General features: G+C 37.3%; 1 protein-coding gene across 27 annotated transcripts in view; it reads right to left on the bottom strand.

Moving 5' to 3' along the window:
• The window catches only part of Mast4 (microtubule associated serine/threonine kinase family member 4), a 594,077-nt gene that overhangs the window by 45,554 nt on the left and 527,581 nt on the right, over nucleotides 1–20,942 (bottom strand). For all 27 annotated transcript variants that reach the window (XM_087189591.1, XM_087189613.1, XM_087189592.1 and 24 more), the window contains 6 exons: nucleotides 20,260–20,335; nucleotides 17,959–18,168; nucleotides 12,841–12,942; nucleotides 10,497–10,629; nucleotides 7,118–7,185; nucleotides 4,734–4,819 (listed from right to left, as the gene is read on the bottom strand). In XM_087189591.1, coding sequence (XP_087045717.1) covers nucleotides 4,734–4,819; nucleotides 7,118–7,185; nucleotides 10,497–10,629; nucleotides 12,841–12,942; nucleotides 17,959–18,168; nucleotides 20,260–20,335 — 675 coding nt within the window. The remainder of the gene's footprint in view (nucleotides 1–4,733; nucleotides 4,820–7,117; nucleotides 7,186–10,496; nucleotides 10,630–12,840; nucleotides 12,943–17,958; nucleotides 18,169–20,259; nucleotides 20,336–20,942) is intronic.

The raw sequence follows: 20,942 nt of genomic DNA on the forward strand, positions 1-20,942 counted from the left end.
TTAGTGAGGATGATCTTTCCAAAAACTGAAAAAAAAAAAAAAAAGAAAATCACAGAAGCCGGGGATTTAGCTCAGTGGCACCATGCCTGCCTGGCAAATGCAAGGTCCTGAGTCTGATCCCCAGTACAGAAAGAAAAATAAAATCACAGAAATCTTGATTACTGCATTCAAATTGCTTCAAGTTCTTTCCTACTTCACCTTCAAAGAAGCTGAAAGTGGAAATAAGCAATATATTATAACTATGGTTTATACTGGTTGTCTTGAATGGTCTTACATGCCCAAACCAGTAAATTTATGTTTGTATTTAGGTTGCATTAAAATGTTCAAGTATGTATTTTTATTGTATTTTATTTTTGGTACCGGGGATCGAACTCGGGATCTTGTGCTTGTGAGGCAAGCGGCGGCACCACTGAGCTAAATCCCCGGCCCTCGAGTATTTTTATTTTATTATTATTATTTTTTTTGGTTCTGGGGATCGAATTCTGGTCCTTATGCTTGCACAGCAAGTGGCGAAACCACTGAGCTAAATCCCCAGACCTCGAGTATGTATTTTTAAACGACTTCATACTTTAACCAACTGGTAATTCTTTCGGTATCAGATTAAAGGCTCTTACTGTATATCTCTTTTTCCAATTATTATTTGGATAAAATCAGAAGTCCATAGATAATTTGTCATTTCTGATCACATTTGGCAGCAGATGTCAGCATAAATCACAAAAGAACACAGAAAATAAAGCATCTCTTAAATATAAGGCATGTATTGCTCAACACATAATTCTCATTAAGAATTCAAGATGCTGAAAAGAAAATGGCAGCATCTTTCTATAATCACTTACCTATTTCTAAGAGTCAACCAGACTGCAGCTTGCTTTCTATCTCTTCCTTCAATATTTAATTTTAAGCCTAGTACTGAGGACGCTTTGGTATATATTCTGAATATCACATTCAGACTGTCACAAGGCTACCATTTTGATTTTCAATAAAGCCTCACCATTTCTCACATAAATAATTACTCTGCAGTATTCTATAAGAACAGTAGGAGGTGAAAGAAGAACAGAATTATACAGGATTCTATGAAGAAAAAAAAGAGAAGCTCGAGGCTCAATTTAACCACCATGCTGATTACGTCGCTTTGTGGTACTATATAAAAAATGTCTTACATTTGCAGTCTCAGATTTCCAGTTTATAGAACTGATCTGACTTCCAGCTCTCCTTTGCTATGATGTACTTAAAATAATCAGTTAATCATAGGGAAACTGACCTGAACCATTGAAATTAATCCTATAGGCAGCTTGAGAAATCCCTGCCTCAGGACATGTGCACATATTTCCATCAAGTTGCAGAAGGCAGCTAGACTCCCTAATGCGAATTTTCTGTAGCTTGATTTTTTGGGTTTGTTTTATGTTCTTGTGTATTGCTTTGGGAGTACTAGTCTTCATGCTAATATTTGTTTATTTAGTAATAATTATTGTGTTCCATATATTCTTTTTCTATAAATCAGTGTTCTAGACTTCCTTAAGAGACAACAGAGAATAAGAAATTTTGAGAAAGAGGGAAAGAGAGAGCAAGAGAGAAACGTAGAGGACACATGGATAGCAGTTGACAGATTATAAAATTCTCAGGGTCCTACCACTGTACGTGGCCCATCTAGCTTCATATTTCTCCACTTTCTGGCCCTCAAGGATTGCTGTGAAAAGGCTGCTTCTGTCTCTTCTTCCACTAACCTCCTTGGAAAACAAGACAACCAGAAGGTGGGAAGTGACATGGGAGGGGAGAAGGTCACCAGGGGCCCTTTTCTCTGGGAGCCACCCATGCAAGATTGAGGTACAGGAGGGCTAGGGAGAAATGGAGTCAGAAGCTAATAGCACCTTGGGCTGAATGAATCCACTCTATTCGGAGCATGAATGTTTACTGTGTATAAAATTATGCCCATGCTGAGAACCCAATGCATGAATCTGGGGCAGCAAAAAGTACCTGGGGGCCAGGAAGTATGTGTGAGAAGGAAGCAGAGGGGAAAGGCAGTAGGTGCATGTGGAGGGGGGCATGCCTCAACTTCCACACTGGTCTCTCTGCCAAACTCCATGGTCCTTGAGAGGTAAGACAATCATGTGCATCAAGGTTACAAAGAAAACCAAAGTAGGGGAGAAATGTTGCACCTTTTACACTTAGTTTTTACTTTGAGTCAATTTTATTCTTTGTCTTTTGAAAATATTTGAAGTTGTAACTTAAAAATCCAGGAAGTTCTCAAAAGAAGTAGGACTGTTACACCTCATTTAAGATGGCTAAAAGTTTTAACCAAAGGACACTACAGAGAGAGGAGAGCTCTGCTGGGAATCAGAGGCTTTGTGACCATGGCTCTGAACACCTCCTTCTTTGCACGCAGGTAAAAAGAATCCACTGCCACCCAGGGCTTTTGTGAGATGAGCACACAGGTAAAGAAATTAGCAGAGTACCTGGTGTACACATGCAGCCTTCTACAAAGGGCTCACTTGGCATGAAGCGATGTTTATCTTCCAGCCAGGGAGCCAAAACATGGGCAACAGAGAATGAAATCAGATGTTTATCAAAATGGTATTATCACATGAATGGTCACCAAGTATGAGAAAATGATTCCTTGTTTTTTTTGTTTTTTTTTTTGATTCCTTGTATTTTAGCAAGCCAAGTAGAATCCTTTCTAATGAAAGGGTCAGTTTTGGGAAACAATTCTAGAAAAGCTGTGGACTTGGTGCCTCTTTCAGCCACGCTGTTATGCAGATATCCAAGACAGCTGCTAGGAACCTCTTAGTTCATCCACCCTTCCTGGTATCCACTTATTCAGCCAGTTCATCTCAGCCTAGGTGACATGATGAGAGGAAGGTCCATTCAAATTTCAAATTAGGAAAAATTACATCATAAAGAAAATTGTCAGAAATGTAATGAGAGATTAAATCTGAGAAGAGCAAAAGAGGAAAAGAAAATTTTTTGGCTGGTTGGCAGAGGCTCTAACAGGCAGCTTGTGAGCCCATTAATGACTTGGCCTGCATCCTCAGTGTTTATTGATTCACAGCTTGTTTAACTTCTTGTATATTCCCAACCATTCCCCAAAGTGTGATATACCTCATCTACTATACAGTAGTTTAATTGCACTACAAATGAGTTTACTCAACCAATTAGAACTCCAAATACTGCTAAGATATATGCCCCAAGATTTACAAAAGTGGTACTTCCTAATTTTTTTCCAGAATCCAACTGCCGATAGAATTTAGCAGTGTTAAACCCATGTACCCATAAAATAAATGTGCGTGCACATTTCTCCACTAATAAGTCCTAGGTCATCTCCAAATATGTATGGAACTAAAAAAACAAATACTAATAAGCAAGAAGAAACTATGGGCAACAGCATGCTAGAACAATATTTCTAGGTACAGAGGTTTCAATGAGGTCTTTGAAGAAAATACAATATTACAAAATTATAATATTAGAAAGCATTTGTGGGCCACATCAAGAAATATTCCATTTGACATAATTCTGAAAACAAATCAGTGAACTGTAGAAAGGACTCACAAATATTTATTTAAGTTCTTCACTAAGTTAATGGTGTGGAAAATATTAGAGGTGAAAAAATAGAAATGTCCCTTGTGGCATAACAAAAGTCACTTTATCTCATCTGCTCATATGTGTGATAAATGGCAATAAATGTCTCTGGGGTTATTTACTGCTCTCCATTTACAGATGGAATTGGGATTAATACTTAATTAAACTGGAATTCTTGGGCTGTATAAAATGGATTGGGTCATAGTTTGTACATTAATTACCCTTCTAAACTATTTATTAATAACTCAGAAGGATCTTGAGGATCTATTGACTCTGTTCCCTGAGAAGGGGAATTGTGTGTCTATAAAAATGGATCAAGGAACTGGATAACAGGAATTCAAAGGTTCCCAACACCAATAATCAATGTTTAAGGAGATGAAAATGTTAATTTCTGATTTCATTATTATGAATGCACTAAAGTATTACAATGTACCTCATAAATATGTAAAATTACGTCAATAAAAAATTTCTTGAAACAAACCTATTTTGTATATTATGAAAAGGTACAATAGTAAAGTGACAATTTAGTGCCTGCTATGAGCTTAAATTAAGGTTATTATTTGAAAGCAAATCCTATAATGCAAATCTAGAAAATAAATCTAGCTTAAAGAAAAATCAAATGGATAAAAGAAACAGCAGTATATTATAGGATAGGGTCCAATTTTTAAAATCCTATTATAACATAAGCACTAACAAAAAAAATAACAAATATATAGCTCTGAATTTTCAAACAGTCTTATGTAATAGTCTTATTTTCTTACAAGGTTGTCTACTGGTCAGATAGGAAGTACAGGCTAATGGTAAATATGTGTGTATTTGTGTATGTACATATAGTATAAAATTACACCCCCCCCCAGGAGTCAGGTACTTCTGAACCCAGTAGGGCAGAATGAAGGAGTAGAAGCAGGAATACATAACATTTTTCTTTTACTTTATACAATCTTTCTCTCCAACCTTCTAAAATAACTCATAGGTCCCTTGCTGGGTTTTCTACTAGAGTATTCAAGAAGAAACTTTGGCAGCTTATTACACCCATCAAGGAAAGTGCAGTGATCTGAAAAGTTCACACACAATGTCTATTTGGCATAAAATAAACATGAAGAATAAATGTATTACTCAGGAATGTTAAAATATAAGGGAGCTTTTCTTGAATTACTCACCCATAGGCTCCATTGCTAATCAGTTTAATCGTTTCAAAATCACTTTCTCGAGGTTTCCTTCGAAGTTTCAGGGAAGCATTAGAGCTCTTGGGAACAAAATATAAAAGTTTAAAAGTTCAAAATTTGAGAGAATTATATCAATGGCGAAATAGATAATACTGGAATTCTATGTTATTTAATATGCCGATGTGGAGTATTCTAGCTCAAAGAACCTGGGAACAGTTTCAAAGATCAATTGCGACAACAGTGCTGAGCGCCTTCATTTAAGCCAACTCATATTTCCAAGAATTTAGCACCAGGTTCCCCCATGAAGGTGCCTTATGTGATGGGCGAGAGGGCAGCTGCAGGTTGTCTACAAATGGTTTAGTCCGAGGATTAAATGCACTAAGATCATTGAAATTTCCTCTTTTTTTTTTCCTTTTGTATATTATTGTAGTTAGTCTCATAATAATTTGTGACATTAGTCCAAAGTGACAAACCCTTCTCTGGTTTCAGCCAGAAAACAATGGGCCTAAGTGGCTGGCCATGGGTGGTGGAGGACGTGGCCTCTCTACCTCTGGTCAGGGCATGTCTATTTCATTCCTGCGGCAAGCTTTGTTAGGAAGAAGGAGCGGCTTGCAAATGAAACACTCAGATGTAGAAAGCCTGCCTTTCTTTACTTCCGTACCAGAAATCTCACAATGGTTTAGATACCAATGTTCTAAATGATGGTCTCCAAAAACTTCAGCTCAAAGGACAATAAACACAGAGCTCTTAGTAAAAAATCATCTAAGGCCTCATTTACCTTAACAGTGAAAGGGTTAACACTGTCTGTGGCCTTCTGCAGAGCCCAGTGCTCCTCACCCACCACTTTGGAAGAATTCCATGAATCCCTACTCAGCACAGTAATCTCTGAGGCTGTCATCCCACCTGTCTTTGGAAGACCTGGAACCCAGCCTCCTATCTGCCTCTTTCCCTGAGTTCCTTCACCATCCTGGGTGTCTGCAGTGTCTGCAGAGGTAATACAACCAACTCTCACCTCAGCAGTCTCAACTCTAGCAATCACAGCTCTCTGCTCTTCCCCTTGGGCTCTAACCACAGGACCTAGCTTTGGTCATCATTTACCACTTCTTCACAGGAAGCAGTTCAAGACTGGGACCGCTTAAACGTCCAGCCACTCTCATTAGGACTGCTCTTCCATGGCTTTGGATTGCAAGGTTGTGCTCAAGGCCCCTTGGCCCATGTATTCTTCTCTCCCTACTGATTTCCTTTATGTTCACTGACGACTCCTGCATCAGCTCTTCACCAGAATGCCCCCTCTGTCAAAAGATTTGATGGCTCTTCTTGGATGTTTCAAAGGAACTTCAGTCTCAACACAGTAAAAATTATGATAGTCATAAAATCAATAAAACAATTATCATTTAGCATTTACTATGCCACATTTCCTAGTGATTTTATATAGAATATTTCATTTAATCTTTATAATATCTTATGTCTATTTTATAGAGGGGAAAACTAAGGCATAGAGCATCTCCCCTGTTCCCCGGACCTAGGAAGAGGTAGAGCCAGTTTTCAAATCTAGGTAATCTGAATCCATTGTCTGGACTCCAGCCACCAGGCTAAACAGCCTATGCCTGCTTTGTGACCACCCCCAACCTGCCCCATCCTGGCTTCTCTCCTGGGGTTTACTATTTAGGAGAATGGCCCCAGCCACAAGGAACTCTTGCTTGGAACCACTGCAGCTGCCTCTTAACTGCCTTCCCCAGGGCCACTTGCCTGTTCCCTGCACTCCATCTGCTCTTTTTTAAGCCGTGACTCTGATCCGATCATCTCCTCGTTTACCTCCTCTACTCCTATCTACACATGTACTTCTCTGAAGCTCAGTTGCTTCTTGTTGCTCTTAAAAGAAAAAACAAAACCAAACAAACAAACAAACAAAAAAAACGGACACATTCAAGCAGCAGGGACCTATGTATCCAATTTTGACCCAAGCTCTCCATTCTCAATGGTCTCTCTTACTCTTAGCACTTTGTGTCTGAAATGTTCCCCCCACTTTTTATCCGAGTAATTTCTTACATGTCTGCTCAAGTATCACATTCTTACAAAATCTTTGGGGACTACCAGACTAACACAAATCTCTTTATGGTATGTTTTTAGCCGCACATGGGCTTTTTTTCTTCATAAATTTTTCTCATACTCATTGTTACTATTCTTTGTCATGAATTCTTTTTGTAAATTTCTGTTTCTCTTTGAGAGGAGGCACATTAAAACTGTATGCCTAATGCCTGGCAGTTTCTTGTATATGGAAGCAAAATAAATATTTGTTGCATAAAGTAATCGGCAAAAACTTCTCAAGCTAATGAAAGAAAAAATCAACACTGTATTTTAACAAAAAAGATACTTACACTCACTGACTCATCAGTTTCTGGTGTTTCTGCTGTCCCACTATCATAGTTCCCCAACTGAGCCATTTCTAAATTTAAGAATTAAAAAAACAAAGCTTAAGAAAAATATTGCAATTAGACAAGAGTACTAAGGTAAAAGAAAAATAATTTCTCTATTACAAAAAAGAGAAAGAAATTCACTCTGTAATCCAATATGCCCACAGGAAATCTTACATACAAGATGACAAGAACTAGAGACTCAGATTTTGATCTTGTTCATTGCAAACCTTTTCCTAGACCTCCATTTCTCACAAATACCTAGATGTAGGAACTTTGAAGATGGAACATCTGCCCCGGCTGTCAGCATTTCACAGCTGACACAATTACCATTGCTTGCAAAGGGTTTAGTGTGTTAACAACTCTGGTCATTGTCAGATATCCAAGAGATGCAAGGCTTCCTGGGTTCTGAAAGGCATCAGAAGTCCTTTGGCTACAACTCAGAAATGATTCTCAACCTGAGATGAGAATCCCTTGTTTCATTCCTTCATGTCCACTGAGCAATATCCTGCCAGTCTACTCTCAGAATGTGCAGGAGAGGCAGCCATCGTGGTTAGGAGGTCTGTGCAGATGAGAAGGCTTGGAATACCACCACCACTGGCACTTAACTTTGGGCTCTTCCTTTGTGAGATGGACCAGTATTACTTATGTCATAGGGGTTTTTATGAGTATTATACACAATAATGCATGTAAAGCTTTCAGCATGGTGACTAGAAAAAAACTCAAGTGCTAATTAAATGTTGATTGTTATTTATTATTAATTATATTGTATGAAGTATTCAGTTCTGGGCTGGATGCCACATGCTTGAAAGCCGTGTAAGTACTATCCTGGTGGTCTACTTAAAAGAGGCAAAGGGTCTAATTGCCCAACCCATGTTGGAGTGCATAGTAAATAAGAAAACCTAATTCACTTACTGTTCATTTTCATACTTTTTTTAAAAAAAAGATGTTTTATTTAAAAAGTTAATTTTCTCCAATAGCATTTTAATGTCTCAAAATCGAACGTATATGATAAAAAGTTTTTAGCTACATATGTTTGTATGTCTCTGAAATTATTTCTTAGATTATTTCATATGATCATGGTTTTATAAATACAAATACCCTGATTATTCATAAGAAATATAAACCAAAACAGTACTGGAGTATTACTTTTAAGTAAAAATTTACAAACTGCAGATTCTGAAACACTAGAGACTGATACCACTAACTTTCTCAGCTTATCTATTGGAGAAATTCCAGAATAAAAATAAACTTAATGCAAATTATATATTTTGTTGGTGCCAAATGATGCCAACATCCAATGTGTCTAGTACCTCAGATGTTCAGACTTTGAGACAAATTAAAACATACTCAGTTGGAGGAGTTAAGGAAAAAACAAAACGTAATATTGTTTAATAAAATAGCAATCATGACTTATATTTAATTAAGCAATTGCTATGTGAAACAATTACAGAGATGAACTCTTGTAATCCTCATAATAACTTTATGGATCAGTACTGCTATTATCCCATTTTTATTTTATTTAAGGAACTGAGACACAAAGAGGCTCATGAATTGCATGATCAAGGTCACAGTCCAGTTCTAGAATTCTCACCCCTAACCTTCAAAGGACAGTCCTTAGGTATATTCATTTATGTGTCTACAAGAAAGGGAAGCAAATGTAGATCAAAAACTATCCTCAAGAAAATTAAGTATCAAGAGTTAAAAAAAAACTCCTACTAAAAAGTTTACATTACTAACCTCCTAATGCATCAAAGATCACTATTAATTTTTAAACTCTTCATAAAGGCACAAAAACAGACCTCTGATTATTCACCTACCAAAGTTCGGTCTACAGTGATATTTACTGCCAGGTAAGAAAACTGTGAAGAACCAGCTCCATCTACAATTCAGGGGCTGACGCAGCCTTAACTATACCGGCGTGAAGAGTCACTATAATAGGCTTTGACAGCCTCCCCCACTCCAATTATTTTCATAAAAAAACAAATTAAAAGATGGTTCTGTTTTAAATAGAATTTCTGCTAAATAACTATTATCTGAGAAATACATATTATTCGTAAGCAGTGGGTAGTAATGGAATGGAACCAAGAATCAGCTTTTGAAGCAGGAAGCTAAAGCATCATTTTGTAATGCCTGAAGAGATTTTAAAACTCATCTAAATACCATTAAACGTCTGCCCTTTTTATTTCATTGATTTAAACCATTTCTGAAGAGTCATGATTCCAAAAGGTAAAGATGGTAATTTAAAAGCCATAGGGGAAAATCTCTCCCCAGGGAACTTTTCAGAAAAGCAGCCACCAGTCTCTGATAAGTGATGAATCTGTTGTGGTATTGCTTTCAGTACAGTATAAATTTATCTGGCATTATCTCCCCGTGATGCATGCATCATTTCACTAGGAGCAAAGACCGGATGGCTACAAGAGCAAACAAAGCAGGAAGAACAGGAGAGAGCAGGGCAGAGAGCAGCAGGCTCTCCGGCTTTAGATAGGAAAAATCTCAGTGTCAACGTCTACCTCCATCACAAACAATTGAGCAGGATAAAAGCTGTTTGCAAATTCAATTTAATGAACAAGGAAGACAATTTTGCATTAAGCAGCCAATGACTGTTTATGAGTTTTTAGGCAGTATATAACCTAAGTGTGGTAAATAACAATCCTAAACAACAATGAACAGGAAAAGATGAGGGTGGGGTTAGCAATATTAATTTTTGAAAAATCACTAAGAGGATGCTTCCTATTCTCTGTATTTAATAGAATTACATATTGTTTCATTTGAATCAACCATAAATCCTTCTATAAGCTGTTCTTTTTTAAAAAAAAGCATTCCCTTTTATCACTGCCTTTCTAGTATATTACTATTTTTCATACTTTGAGACAAATACTCAAAAAAAATTCAACATATCAATGTCACACAATTTAAAATAATCTTCATCATTGTGTTGTTTCCAAATTAAATTTAAATGTCAATTTTAAATGAATAATAGTTTTTTTAGTGATGCTTTCAAAATTAAAAGCACTCTTGGGAAGATTTCAGCTAAACTTTGCAAGAGAAAAAGTACTTGGAGAAAACTTGAAATACAAACCCTTCCAGGACAGCCTGACATTCTCAGGCTGACAGACCGCTAGACCCCAAACCCTGTCCCTGTTTTCAAATGGGGGCATGTTCATTTCTTTCTCAAGACTCAACTTACAGCTGTTTGCTTCTAATCACAATGGGTGCCAAAAAAGGGACGTTTTAATGGAGATAGCCAAAATAGGAGAGGAAAAAAAGGCTGGCTACTAAGTCTTGCCATGAGACCTGGATGTAGAAACAAGTCAAGAGTCAAACCCAATGAAGTACTCACCTTCCAGAGGGTCCTTATTGAGTCCCAGTTGGCTGATGATGTACCTGGGAATGTCAGTTTTGATGCCCTGTCCTTCTTTTGCATGACCTTCTGCTGCTTCCAATAGGTAGTAAAATTCTTCAGGATCAAATTCCTACCAAAGACAAACACAGATACAGTTCTTTGAGCCAAAATTGTCTGAGGTTTTATTAAATTCCATTTACAACATAATTGTTGTATACATGATTGTAGATTGTGCAAAAAGAAGGCTACTTGCCTTAAAAAGTACATAATTCTCACACTGAAGCCTATTCATGTTCTAAGCCAATACAGTACATTTATGCAATTGGTAACTCAAAGATAACAATAATTTCCAACACCCTTCTAATATAACTTTTCAGGTACTACGTTCACTGATGATCTTGATCTCATTGAGAAAGAAAGGTCTGGGCTGGGGTGTAGCTCAGTGGTAGAACATTTGCTCATACAAGGCCCTGGGTTCAATCCTCACTACCTCACACACAACCAAAAAAGGTCTGATTTGATTTGTGTGTGTAGAGTTTTTTTTGTTTTGTTTTGGTTTGGTTTTTTTTGGTACTGGGGATCGAACTCGGGTCCTTGGGCTTGTGCAGCAGGTGGTGAAACCACTGAGCTAAATCCCTGGCCCTGTGTGTGTATGTTTTGTGAGCTGGGGTTTGGCTATTTTCCCCAGGCTGGCACTGAACTCCTGACTATATGCCTGTGCCACCACTCCCCATTATATCCTATTTTTATTATTATTTTCTTTATTTGTGGTATTACAGATCAGATCAAGGGTTCACATCACTCTAAAATACATGCTATAGATTGATGTGTTATAAATAATTATATTTCTTAAATTTTTCTGTCCGAGCTCTTTCCCATTTTAATGCCCCAAGTAAGCACTTTTGGAATTTCAGCCTTTCACCTAACAATTACTTGAGTTTCTAAGGGCCATATAAAAATGCTCACTACAAATGTAGTAAGGCCCGACCAGTGTAAATGCTCAGTACCCTTTATAGACACCTATGATGACAGAGCAAGTCCTTAGATGATGGGTTTAAGAAGTGTCCCTGTGTACTCTGAAACTCCAGTTTCTTCACCAAAAGCAACATTTCCAAACATACTTCTAAGTCCACCCATTTCTGTCTTCAAGAGGTTATATTTTTACTTTTTCTCCTCTGATGACAAGTGATTAGTATAAAAAATTCATTTCCTCTTTTAAGGCAAGATTTGCTCTTAGCCTATCACTATTGTCCAGAAAAATAAGTTTTAATGCTAAGTGGGATTCTCCCCTAAATTAAACTCTTGCACAATTCAAAAGCTACACAGGAGAAGGAGTAAAAATTTAGTCTCCCATCAAGCTATCTTGCCAGTCACCCAGTTCTCCTCCCCAAAGGCACCCACAAAAGCTTTTCTCCTTCATGCTTCCAGACAAACTTCAGGTCAAATGGTACATTTGATTTTGTGATCCTAGGAGTCCCACCATTGATGGAAAACCCTGCCCCCACCTTCTCCCTCAGACCTCCCATTGTGTCTCATCGGGTGTTGGTATATATTTATGGAACTATGAATATTCTAATATTGTAAAACATCATAAATGTTAATTAAAATAGGACAGAATTAAAGCACTACACCTATGTGTGTAGGGGTGTGTGTTTATAATGCTAAAAAGTGTACTGTCCATGGAGTTGTAATTATTTTAATGACTAGTAGAACTTAAAAGTGAACTTTAATACTATATTAATAGTCCCTTAAAATAATTATGTTCAAAGCTTCATATTTGTTTATAGTATAGATTTAAAGCTCAGTCAAAATGCCATAAAACAAAAATTTGAAATACCAAAATGGTCACTGGCCAAAAGCATATCAGTAAAAAAATGAACTAATCTTTAAAAGTTTCACTCTTTGAGGTCTGGTTGATGTCCTTGGCTCATTTTAAAAATGTGTAATGACCACCGGTCACTATTTAGTATATCTCTGACTTCCCTCTCTCTGAATCTCAGCAACTCTGAAAATGGGAGGCACAGTATTTTAAATTAGCAGTGACATAGAGAAATAATGCTGAGATAAGTTCAAGCACATTGTTTTATGATCATCTTTTGAGTTTGATGAGAACATGATATGACTATCACTTAATACAGTACTAATTCTAGAATTCTTTCTTAAAATAAGAAAAGACAAGTCACATATGGATGTCATCATAAACATTCACTAGTCGTAGATCCTCCTGACTTTTTCCATTTAGCACTAGTGCTTGAAGTTAAATGAAACTGGAGATTTCTGATGGTTGCTGCTTTCCCACAGTTAACAATAAATAATGTAGTCACATCTAAAGGCAACTTACCAGGCACTCTAATAGCCGAGCAGGGCGGGCAATAACAATTAGGATCTTTCGGACTAGCTGTTTAATAAATGCCAATTCTCCACTTTCTGAGCGATCATGAGCCTATGAAAAAGAAGCAATGAAAAGAATAATGATACAGACTTGCTCCAAGAACTGGAAAAGAAAATCAGAAAAACATGCTAATTAGATAATTGCAAATATTAAAAAATTAAATGATTTAGAAAAATACTCTTAAAAGATAAGCAGGCATCATTTCTACATAAATGGACACTGTTAAATATCTACAAAATAGCTCTATTAGCTAAACTTTAATTGCAAAACTTTGATTTACTATCTTCATTAAAAACCCAATGTGAGGACTCTTGATGTGAACCAAGAATGAAGGGGACATTAAAAGTTTATGACATAGTAAGTACTTAGTACCAGTAGAGGCAGCTGATCAAGAACCTGAACTTTCCAGATGTTAACATCTGAGATGTGTCAAACGGCTAACACAATGATGACTGCTTTTGCTAACTGGTCATGTAACATGTTCATGAAAAACATTTCACGTATTCAATGATTAGCCTATAAATTAGTTATTTTGTCACACATGACTAGTGTGCAATGCTTATTTCAAATGTTAGCTGAAAATGTTTATATTTGCATATACATGTGAATTACAATTTTACACCTAGGCATTCAACTTAGTAAAATTTAACTGACTTAAAAATCTTTTAAAATTTCATGGTACATGTTGCTTAAGTACAATAAATGTTCTGAGAGTAAAGCTCAGTTTGTTAATAGTCACTGAAAATTTCAGTGATATATATTTTCTTGAAATCTAATAAATCTATATTAAGACTGATGTAGGACAAAATTATAATTTTTAATGTAAATCTTAAGGGAATTTTCATTAAGTTTTTATGATTTAGTATCCTCTAAAGACTTTTTTAAAGTTATCAAAGTGATATCACAGACACAGTAATGAACAATTCTTTTTTTGTTTGTTTGTTTGTTTTTTTGGTACCGGGGATCGAACTTGGGTCCTTGCACTTGCACAGCAGGCGGTAAAACCACTGAGCTAAATTCCCAGCCCTTAAATTGTACTTTTTTTTTTGGTACCAGGGATCAAACTCGAGTCCTTGCGCTTATGCGGCAGGCAGCAAAACCACTGAGCCAAATCCCCGGCCCTAGTAATGAACAATTCTTGAAGGCACTTCATCTTGACAACCCCAGTGCCCCCACAAAAAGAGCTGGCAAAAAAATTTTATGAAAAATGATTGTAAGATATCTATTGAATTTAAGCTATCAAATCAAAGGCAGTGTTTTAAAACACAGGTACAGAAACCAGACAGGTAAAAGCAAAACAACTAATATTTGAAATAAGAAAAATGACAATTGGTGAATAATTATAGATTAGAAAGTGTTCTACACACACATCTCAAATATTGGAACTGCTTTATTTCAATGTTTCTTTTGCAACAAAAATAGATTTTGAAAGATACAATGAATGCCAAGAAATATGGTTATACATCCTTAACTAAACAGAGAACCTTAAAAAAAAAAACCTAACATCTTAATGACAATTGGGCTAGACTGAAGTTTCTTCTTACTAAAATAATTGTTTTATATATTCAGGAATATAAAGACTGTCTAAAAAGCCTGAGTATATTTTGGTGGTTTCTTTCAAAGGGAAATGAGAATTTCATATGTGAGAAAACTAAAAAACAGTCAATTCTGATTATATAAATTCCATTTCAAAAATCATAAAATAATCATTTCATTCTGACTTCTAACAATCATCAGGTACATCCAGTGCCAAAACGTATGTTATATTAGTGCAAATAATATTTTATCTATCTATCTACTAGCAATAAGAAGGGAGGAAGAGCCTCGAAAGTACAAGTTCAATCCCAGGTACCAAAAACAAAAGGAAGAGTTTTGTTGAAATGACAGAATTAGCCTGAGAAAAGTGTTTCCTGGTTAGCAACAGCAGGTTTGAAAGAGGGAACGCTCATGGATACCTGTATCTGCATTTTAAGTGCTGGCCACTATAAAAAGTACTATACTATGATCTAGATCTGGGAGTAGAACTTCCTATGTATTTTGTTTTCTTTGGCTAAATACATCTCAGTGAAAAAGAGACCAGAGACACAAAAGCATTTATCTGGAATTGGCCTAGACCTCAGGACTTTAGAAAGCATCAGCACAGTCAAGCTATCAAACCTTAGGGCAAGCTTGCCTTGGATTATGCAAAAGCTTGACAATGGGAAAAATGGTGGGGGAGATAGACCTTCTGGGCACAGAGTCACAGCTGGGAACTGACAACTGCATCCCCGGAAACCAAAGCCAAGTTCCTGCAATTCAGCTTATCTAAAAGGGACAAGTTCTCCTGCGAGAGGCTTGGCACCAAACTCTGGAACAATACTGTAAATGTGACTCTTAAAATAGATTTAATTCCCACAAAAGGACGGAAGGAAACCACGTATCTGTGAAGATGAACAAGAAAACATTCTTATTCATATCCAACAATGACCTCTATGCCACAAGTATATGCTCTGGCCAAAAGAGAAATTTCTCTGAAAAGTAGTGATTTTATCTGTCACACAGCCCATTCACATGATCTTTGAAACTCTAAGATTTATTTTTAATTGCCATGAAACAATCTGCCAAGTCTGTCATACAGAAATAAAAATGGAGGCCTTTAAATCAAAATAGCTTTGGATACCAAGTCTCCCCTTTACAGGGAATCCCTAGGAAGAAACAAAAACTGCCAAACTAAACCGTTAATGATATTCTGGGAAAGAATTTTGACATTTAGGAAGAAGGATGTTACTGGGGCTGACTGCTGAGTTCCTTGGGTCTTCTCTTCTGTATTTCCAGGATTTGATAAAAAAAAAAAAAGTACAGAAAAATTAGATCATTTGGTGCTACATCGTAAGAGATCAAATATTTTGGCATGTTTCCATAGGTATTTTCTGTTTTCCTCTTTCCTTTCTATTGTTACTGAGGAATCCATAAACACGAGGAGTTAGGAATGACCTGTCTTCCTCAGTAAAGTGAAATCCAAGAGAAGACTGTTTTATACATTGTGGCTAAATGTACTGAGAGGGTCCCACAGCCTGCACCATGGTGGTAAAGGTTTTAGCTGTAGGAAGAATGGGACACTGAGGAGTGTTACATTGTTATTCTTGGAGCTGCATAGAAATATGGATTTGAAAGTTTAGGAGTAGAGGGAAGAAACCTAGCTAGTGAGGATTATAGTCTAAGCCAAGTAGTACTCATAGAAATTGGTGAGAGTCTAGTGGTTGCCTGATATAGGGAAAGAAGGAGTCTACCATGACTCAGAGTCCTACAGGTGACTGGAAAGATGGAGGATCCAATAATGAAGGAGAAGCAAGCTTGGTGGAGGTGATGCCGAGTCTAATTTTAGGCAGGCTGAGTAGCTCACTGCTGTTATGGAGGGCTGTTCAAGCAGAAAGATACCTAATAGGCAGGTGGACACATGAATTTGAAATCTCAGTGAAAGCTGCTGTTCAGAGATATAGATGGGAAGTCTTTGAGTCCAAAGACTTTAATGGAAGACAGCCAACAAGATCAACAGGAGAGAGCAGGAGAGTGGAGAAGGATGGGATCATGGGAAAAATGACTTGTAAAAAACACAAGTTGGACAAAGGAATGGAGAGGAGAAAGAGTATGAACACTGTAGTAAAATAGGCCTGTTCCAGTAAAATGGCCAGTGAACCCAACAGGAAGGACAGCAGTGAGTTTGATAAGAGGGGATCAGAAGCCACTAATGGAATAAAACTTTGGATTGTTCTGTGTCACACACTGTCCTAGGTGAATAAAGCAGATAGAATCCCTAAGTGCAGTCTTTATATTCTAGTTCAGGGCTATTAAGTGTGATCCACAGACTGGTGCCAGTCTGTAATAATCAGTGTATGATGAGCTAAGTACAGCTATTAAGAATAAGCATCTAGCAATTCTTATATGGCCAGGATGCCCAAGGACATGATCTTTTTCCTGTAAGCTTACTTTCATTTTAGTTGATGGGAGAACTCGGTCTATGCCAAGTGGGAAACAAATACCACAGACAATGTGTTTGTCCCCAAAGATAATCTAAGAGGCACTGCTTTAGTAGACTATAGTAGCTTGAAATATGAGAAATGGAAACAGGGCAGAGAAAACTGTTGGGATGTTTGGATAGGAAAGGGAAGAAAAACAGTGGCTGCTAGCCAGAGAGGAATCTTCTTATCTTACCAGAATTAAATTCTGTAGGGACAAGGACAGATGGTTTTTCTCAAAAGTTAGGATACTAATATCCCCCTTTAGTTCTGTGGAAGTATTTATATATTCATGCTTAGAGAAAACCACTGCTGATTACATTTACATGGGCATAATTTATGCCCTGTGAGATACATAAATATTATAAATGTAAACATATAGGCTAAATGGGTTTACTTGTAGGCTGCGGCTGATCAATTTCAGGCAGAAGAGCAATCTCATGCACTAATTCCATTCCACCATACACATTCCCTTCCTGTCCCCGGTGTTATCAGGGACTAGGCATGCTCCTGATAGGAGTGTTAGGCAGAGGCTGATCCTGTGTTTATCTGTCATTTTGGAAACTGGATATTTTGTTAGAAGAAGAACTGACACTAATGAAAATACAAGTTGCCATTTACTATCCAACAACACATGCAGGTTAATTAATAGGACACACGGCCTGGAAAAAGCCAGCAATTTTCCATTTAGCTATTTCAGATATTAGAATTAGATAGCACCATCAAATAATGCACATATGCTCAGTCAATTTATTACTTTATGGGTAAGGAGGGAAAATCACTGCTTCAAAATCCTTCACAATCCACTTATCCTAGCATCATATATTGAGTCCCAAGGTTCCTGTAAAGGTTATTACTTTAACTTTCTATTACTAAATATAATGCCCAGAATCAACTTAGAGGAAGTAGCAGTCAGTCTGTGGGTTTTTTCTCTCTCTCCCTTTCTTGTTTCCATGAAATGTGAGCTCCATCTCAGTTACCACCTATATGCAAAATGTCTCATAAAATATTTTTTCCAGGGAAAATGCAAGACAAATCAGAAAACTTTATAAGCACAGTGCCTGGTTCTTACCTCATGTAGTAACTTATCTAACTTGTGCTGCAATTCAAGGAAGTACCGTGAGGTGATGAGCCCCTGGTGGGATTTATCCAGACAATCTCGAGCCAGTTCAATAATTTGATGGTGAGTGAAACTAAGCACTCCATCTGCTAGGGGAAGTACGTTGTCAGGGGAGTAACTGGTGATAATTTCCTTTAGACGCTCTTCCATCTGAGCTGTAGCCTGTTTAGAAAAGACACACACACACACACACACACACACACACACACACACACGCAGGTATAATATAAGGAGATACACATACGAACTTAACCATTACAGCTCCCTAGCATTTTCACAGACCTCCAAAAAGTTGTTAAATTCTGAAAATTAAATTTGAAAGAAAATTCACTTCTGGGCTGGGGGTATAGGTCAGTGGTAGAGCACTTGCTTATCATGTGTGGGGCCCTGGGTTCAATTTCCAGCACCACAAAAAAGAAAAAAACCCCTCACTCTTGCATGAGACAATAGTGGTGCACACATGTCATGATACATTTACTCAACCTCACTGATTGTACAGCACCAAAAGCAAATCCTAATGTAAATGTGGACTGTGGGTGAGAATGATGTTTCCTTGAAGGTTCATCGATTGCAAAGAAGGTACTGCTCTTGTGGGGGAGGGCAGTGATGGGGAGGCTGTGCAGGTGAGGCAGGGTGTGCATGGAAAATGTCTGTATTTTTCTATAAAGCTAAAACCTCACTGAAAAATAAGCAGAAGAAAAGGAGGGAGAAGAGGCTACCATCACCTCATCATGTGGGACAAAGATAATAAAGATTTGAAGTACAGTAAGCCCCTGATTTATGATCTAGTCCTGTTCCCAGGAGAACGTTTGTAAGTCCGATTCATTGGCAATCTGACAGTGAGTCTTATCCAGTACACCTGTGAAAGTTCACAACTTGAATATTCGTAAGTCAGGGAATTATTGCATTTGGTTGAAAATGAGTATTCCAGGATGCTTTTCTTATGATTCATCAAGTGTAAAATGGTCCATATAAGCATCTTGAAATAACTCCAATAATACCTGTGAATTGTTATGCTTTCATGTTAGATTTTGGGCCCTTAGATTGATTTAAAAAATCAAATATGTATTTAATTGCTACTGACTCAAAATTCAGGACTACTGCAAGAGTTCCACAGCCCGCAGAGTGAGCCAAGAGTTAGTTTTCTTGACTAGGTTTCAATATATCAGGAACAAGCATCTTCTATCATCTTTACCTTTTCCTCAAAATACTGTGTCACCTGCAAAAGGTCAAGGGGGTTCCCTTGGTAAAATAAATCTAAAATTTCCAACATTTATTTCCCTGTGATCACCTATTGCCTGATCAATGTTCCTAGCTTATGTGAATTATATGTGCAGGGAGATTTCCCCTTGTCTCTTTCTCTTGCTCCCCTCTCAAATCCAAACCTGCATGAACTAGCTATAGTCAGTATCTGTTTCCCTGGCGAGGCTGTGACATGTGACAAATAGCTAAAATAGTGTTAATCAATGATATCAATGCTGGGTTCATTACAAATAATAAGTACTCCAGTCCTGATTTATGAAACCCAAGATTTCCCTTTGTTCTCATGCCTAGGGCAACAAAGGTGGTGGGAAAGACATAAAAAGATTGCCTTCTCCCAAATGTGCAGAAATACTTGGGTGGGAAAAACACAGAACTGAGGTGAGGTGATGGGGACCATGAGAGAGCAGCTCTTTGCAGCCAGGAGGTTTGTCAAGAACCCTTCACAAATTGCGCGTTAGTTCAAATCAAATTCCATTGACCAGTCTAACTGGGGAACACTGCCACAGTACCTGTAGCAGTACGGTTAGAAATGTAATGGGTAAAGAGAAGAGATGTCATAGAAAATGAAAATGAGGTTGAAAAGAAAAATCAACTTTCACAAAACACCAATCTATGGCTTCTACAAGAAGAAAACTGGTCTCTGCTTAATAATACAGCAGGTCCAGAAAATAAGTACAAAGAGTCCAAAGGGTATGGAGGCCTCTGATAGCAGATCCTCCCTGTAGCACCTCCTAGACTCACCCGGGGCACGATGTACAATCAGCAGCATTTGGTGTAAAGCCATTTCAGCAAACACAGAGTGGCAAGTTCTCAGCAGTTGTTGGCTTCACATTTTAAGTTATTTTCTCTTTCTAAGAAGGCTTCAGTGATGTTTAATATAAGTCATAACTGGATTGGACCCTTACTTCCTATAATAAAACCACCTTACAAATACTAAACCTGTGTTGCCTGTTCATTTAGATTCTGGGCATCTTCAATTCAATTCATTACCTTTGGGAACCTTTCTTTGTAGACATGGTTCATCATAATTATTTCATGGTCACAGCAGGCGGGGGAACGTCCAGGGCTGCAAGCAAAGCAAATTACCCTTTTAAACTTGCCACAGCATGAAATGAAAATAAGCTTTTTATTTGTAAACAGTCAGCTGCATCAAAAGTACTATGCAAGCCTCATATGAAAAGAATGCTGTATTAGGTAATAAACTACAAAATCAGTCATTAGTACATGTGTACTCATACATACCTGCAAATGGATACTAAATAAGATTCAAAAAACAAGCTCAAGAAGTTAAATGCTACAAAATAACTGTTATAGTTCCAGGTCAGAAAGTGTTCTTCAATTGAGATTATATGTTGCACATAGTATGAGCTTACCTAGTTATGGAAATCAATTAATGAATTTCAGTATAAAACAAAATAGGGTATCTACAAACAGCAACATCTCAGACACGTTTAACAGTGTAATTTCACACTTATATCATACATCTGCGGTCTGCCACAAACCACTGGAGAGGGCCCAGTGTCTTCCCTGGCACAGGTGTCATAAGTGAAATCCATTTTCTAGTCTAACAAATATTTATTTGGGATGCTGAGGTAGGCATTATGTACAATAAGAAACAGGTATACAAGTGGTGTGTGTTTTTCTTTCTTTATTTCAGTAGTCATTGTGTTTCC

This window comes from Heterocephalus glaber, unplaced genomic scaffold, assembly GCF_053883595.1.
Source record: "Heterocephalus glaber isolate CG9 unplaced genomic scaffold, H.glaber_assembly_v1.0 deba00001543, whole genome shotgun sequence".
Classification (NCBI taxonomy): Eukaryota; Metazoa; Chordata; class Mammalia; order Rodentia; family Bathyergidae; genus Heterocephalus; species Heterocephalus glaber.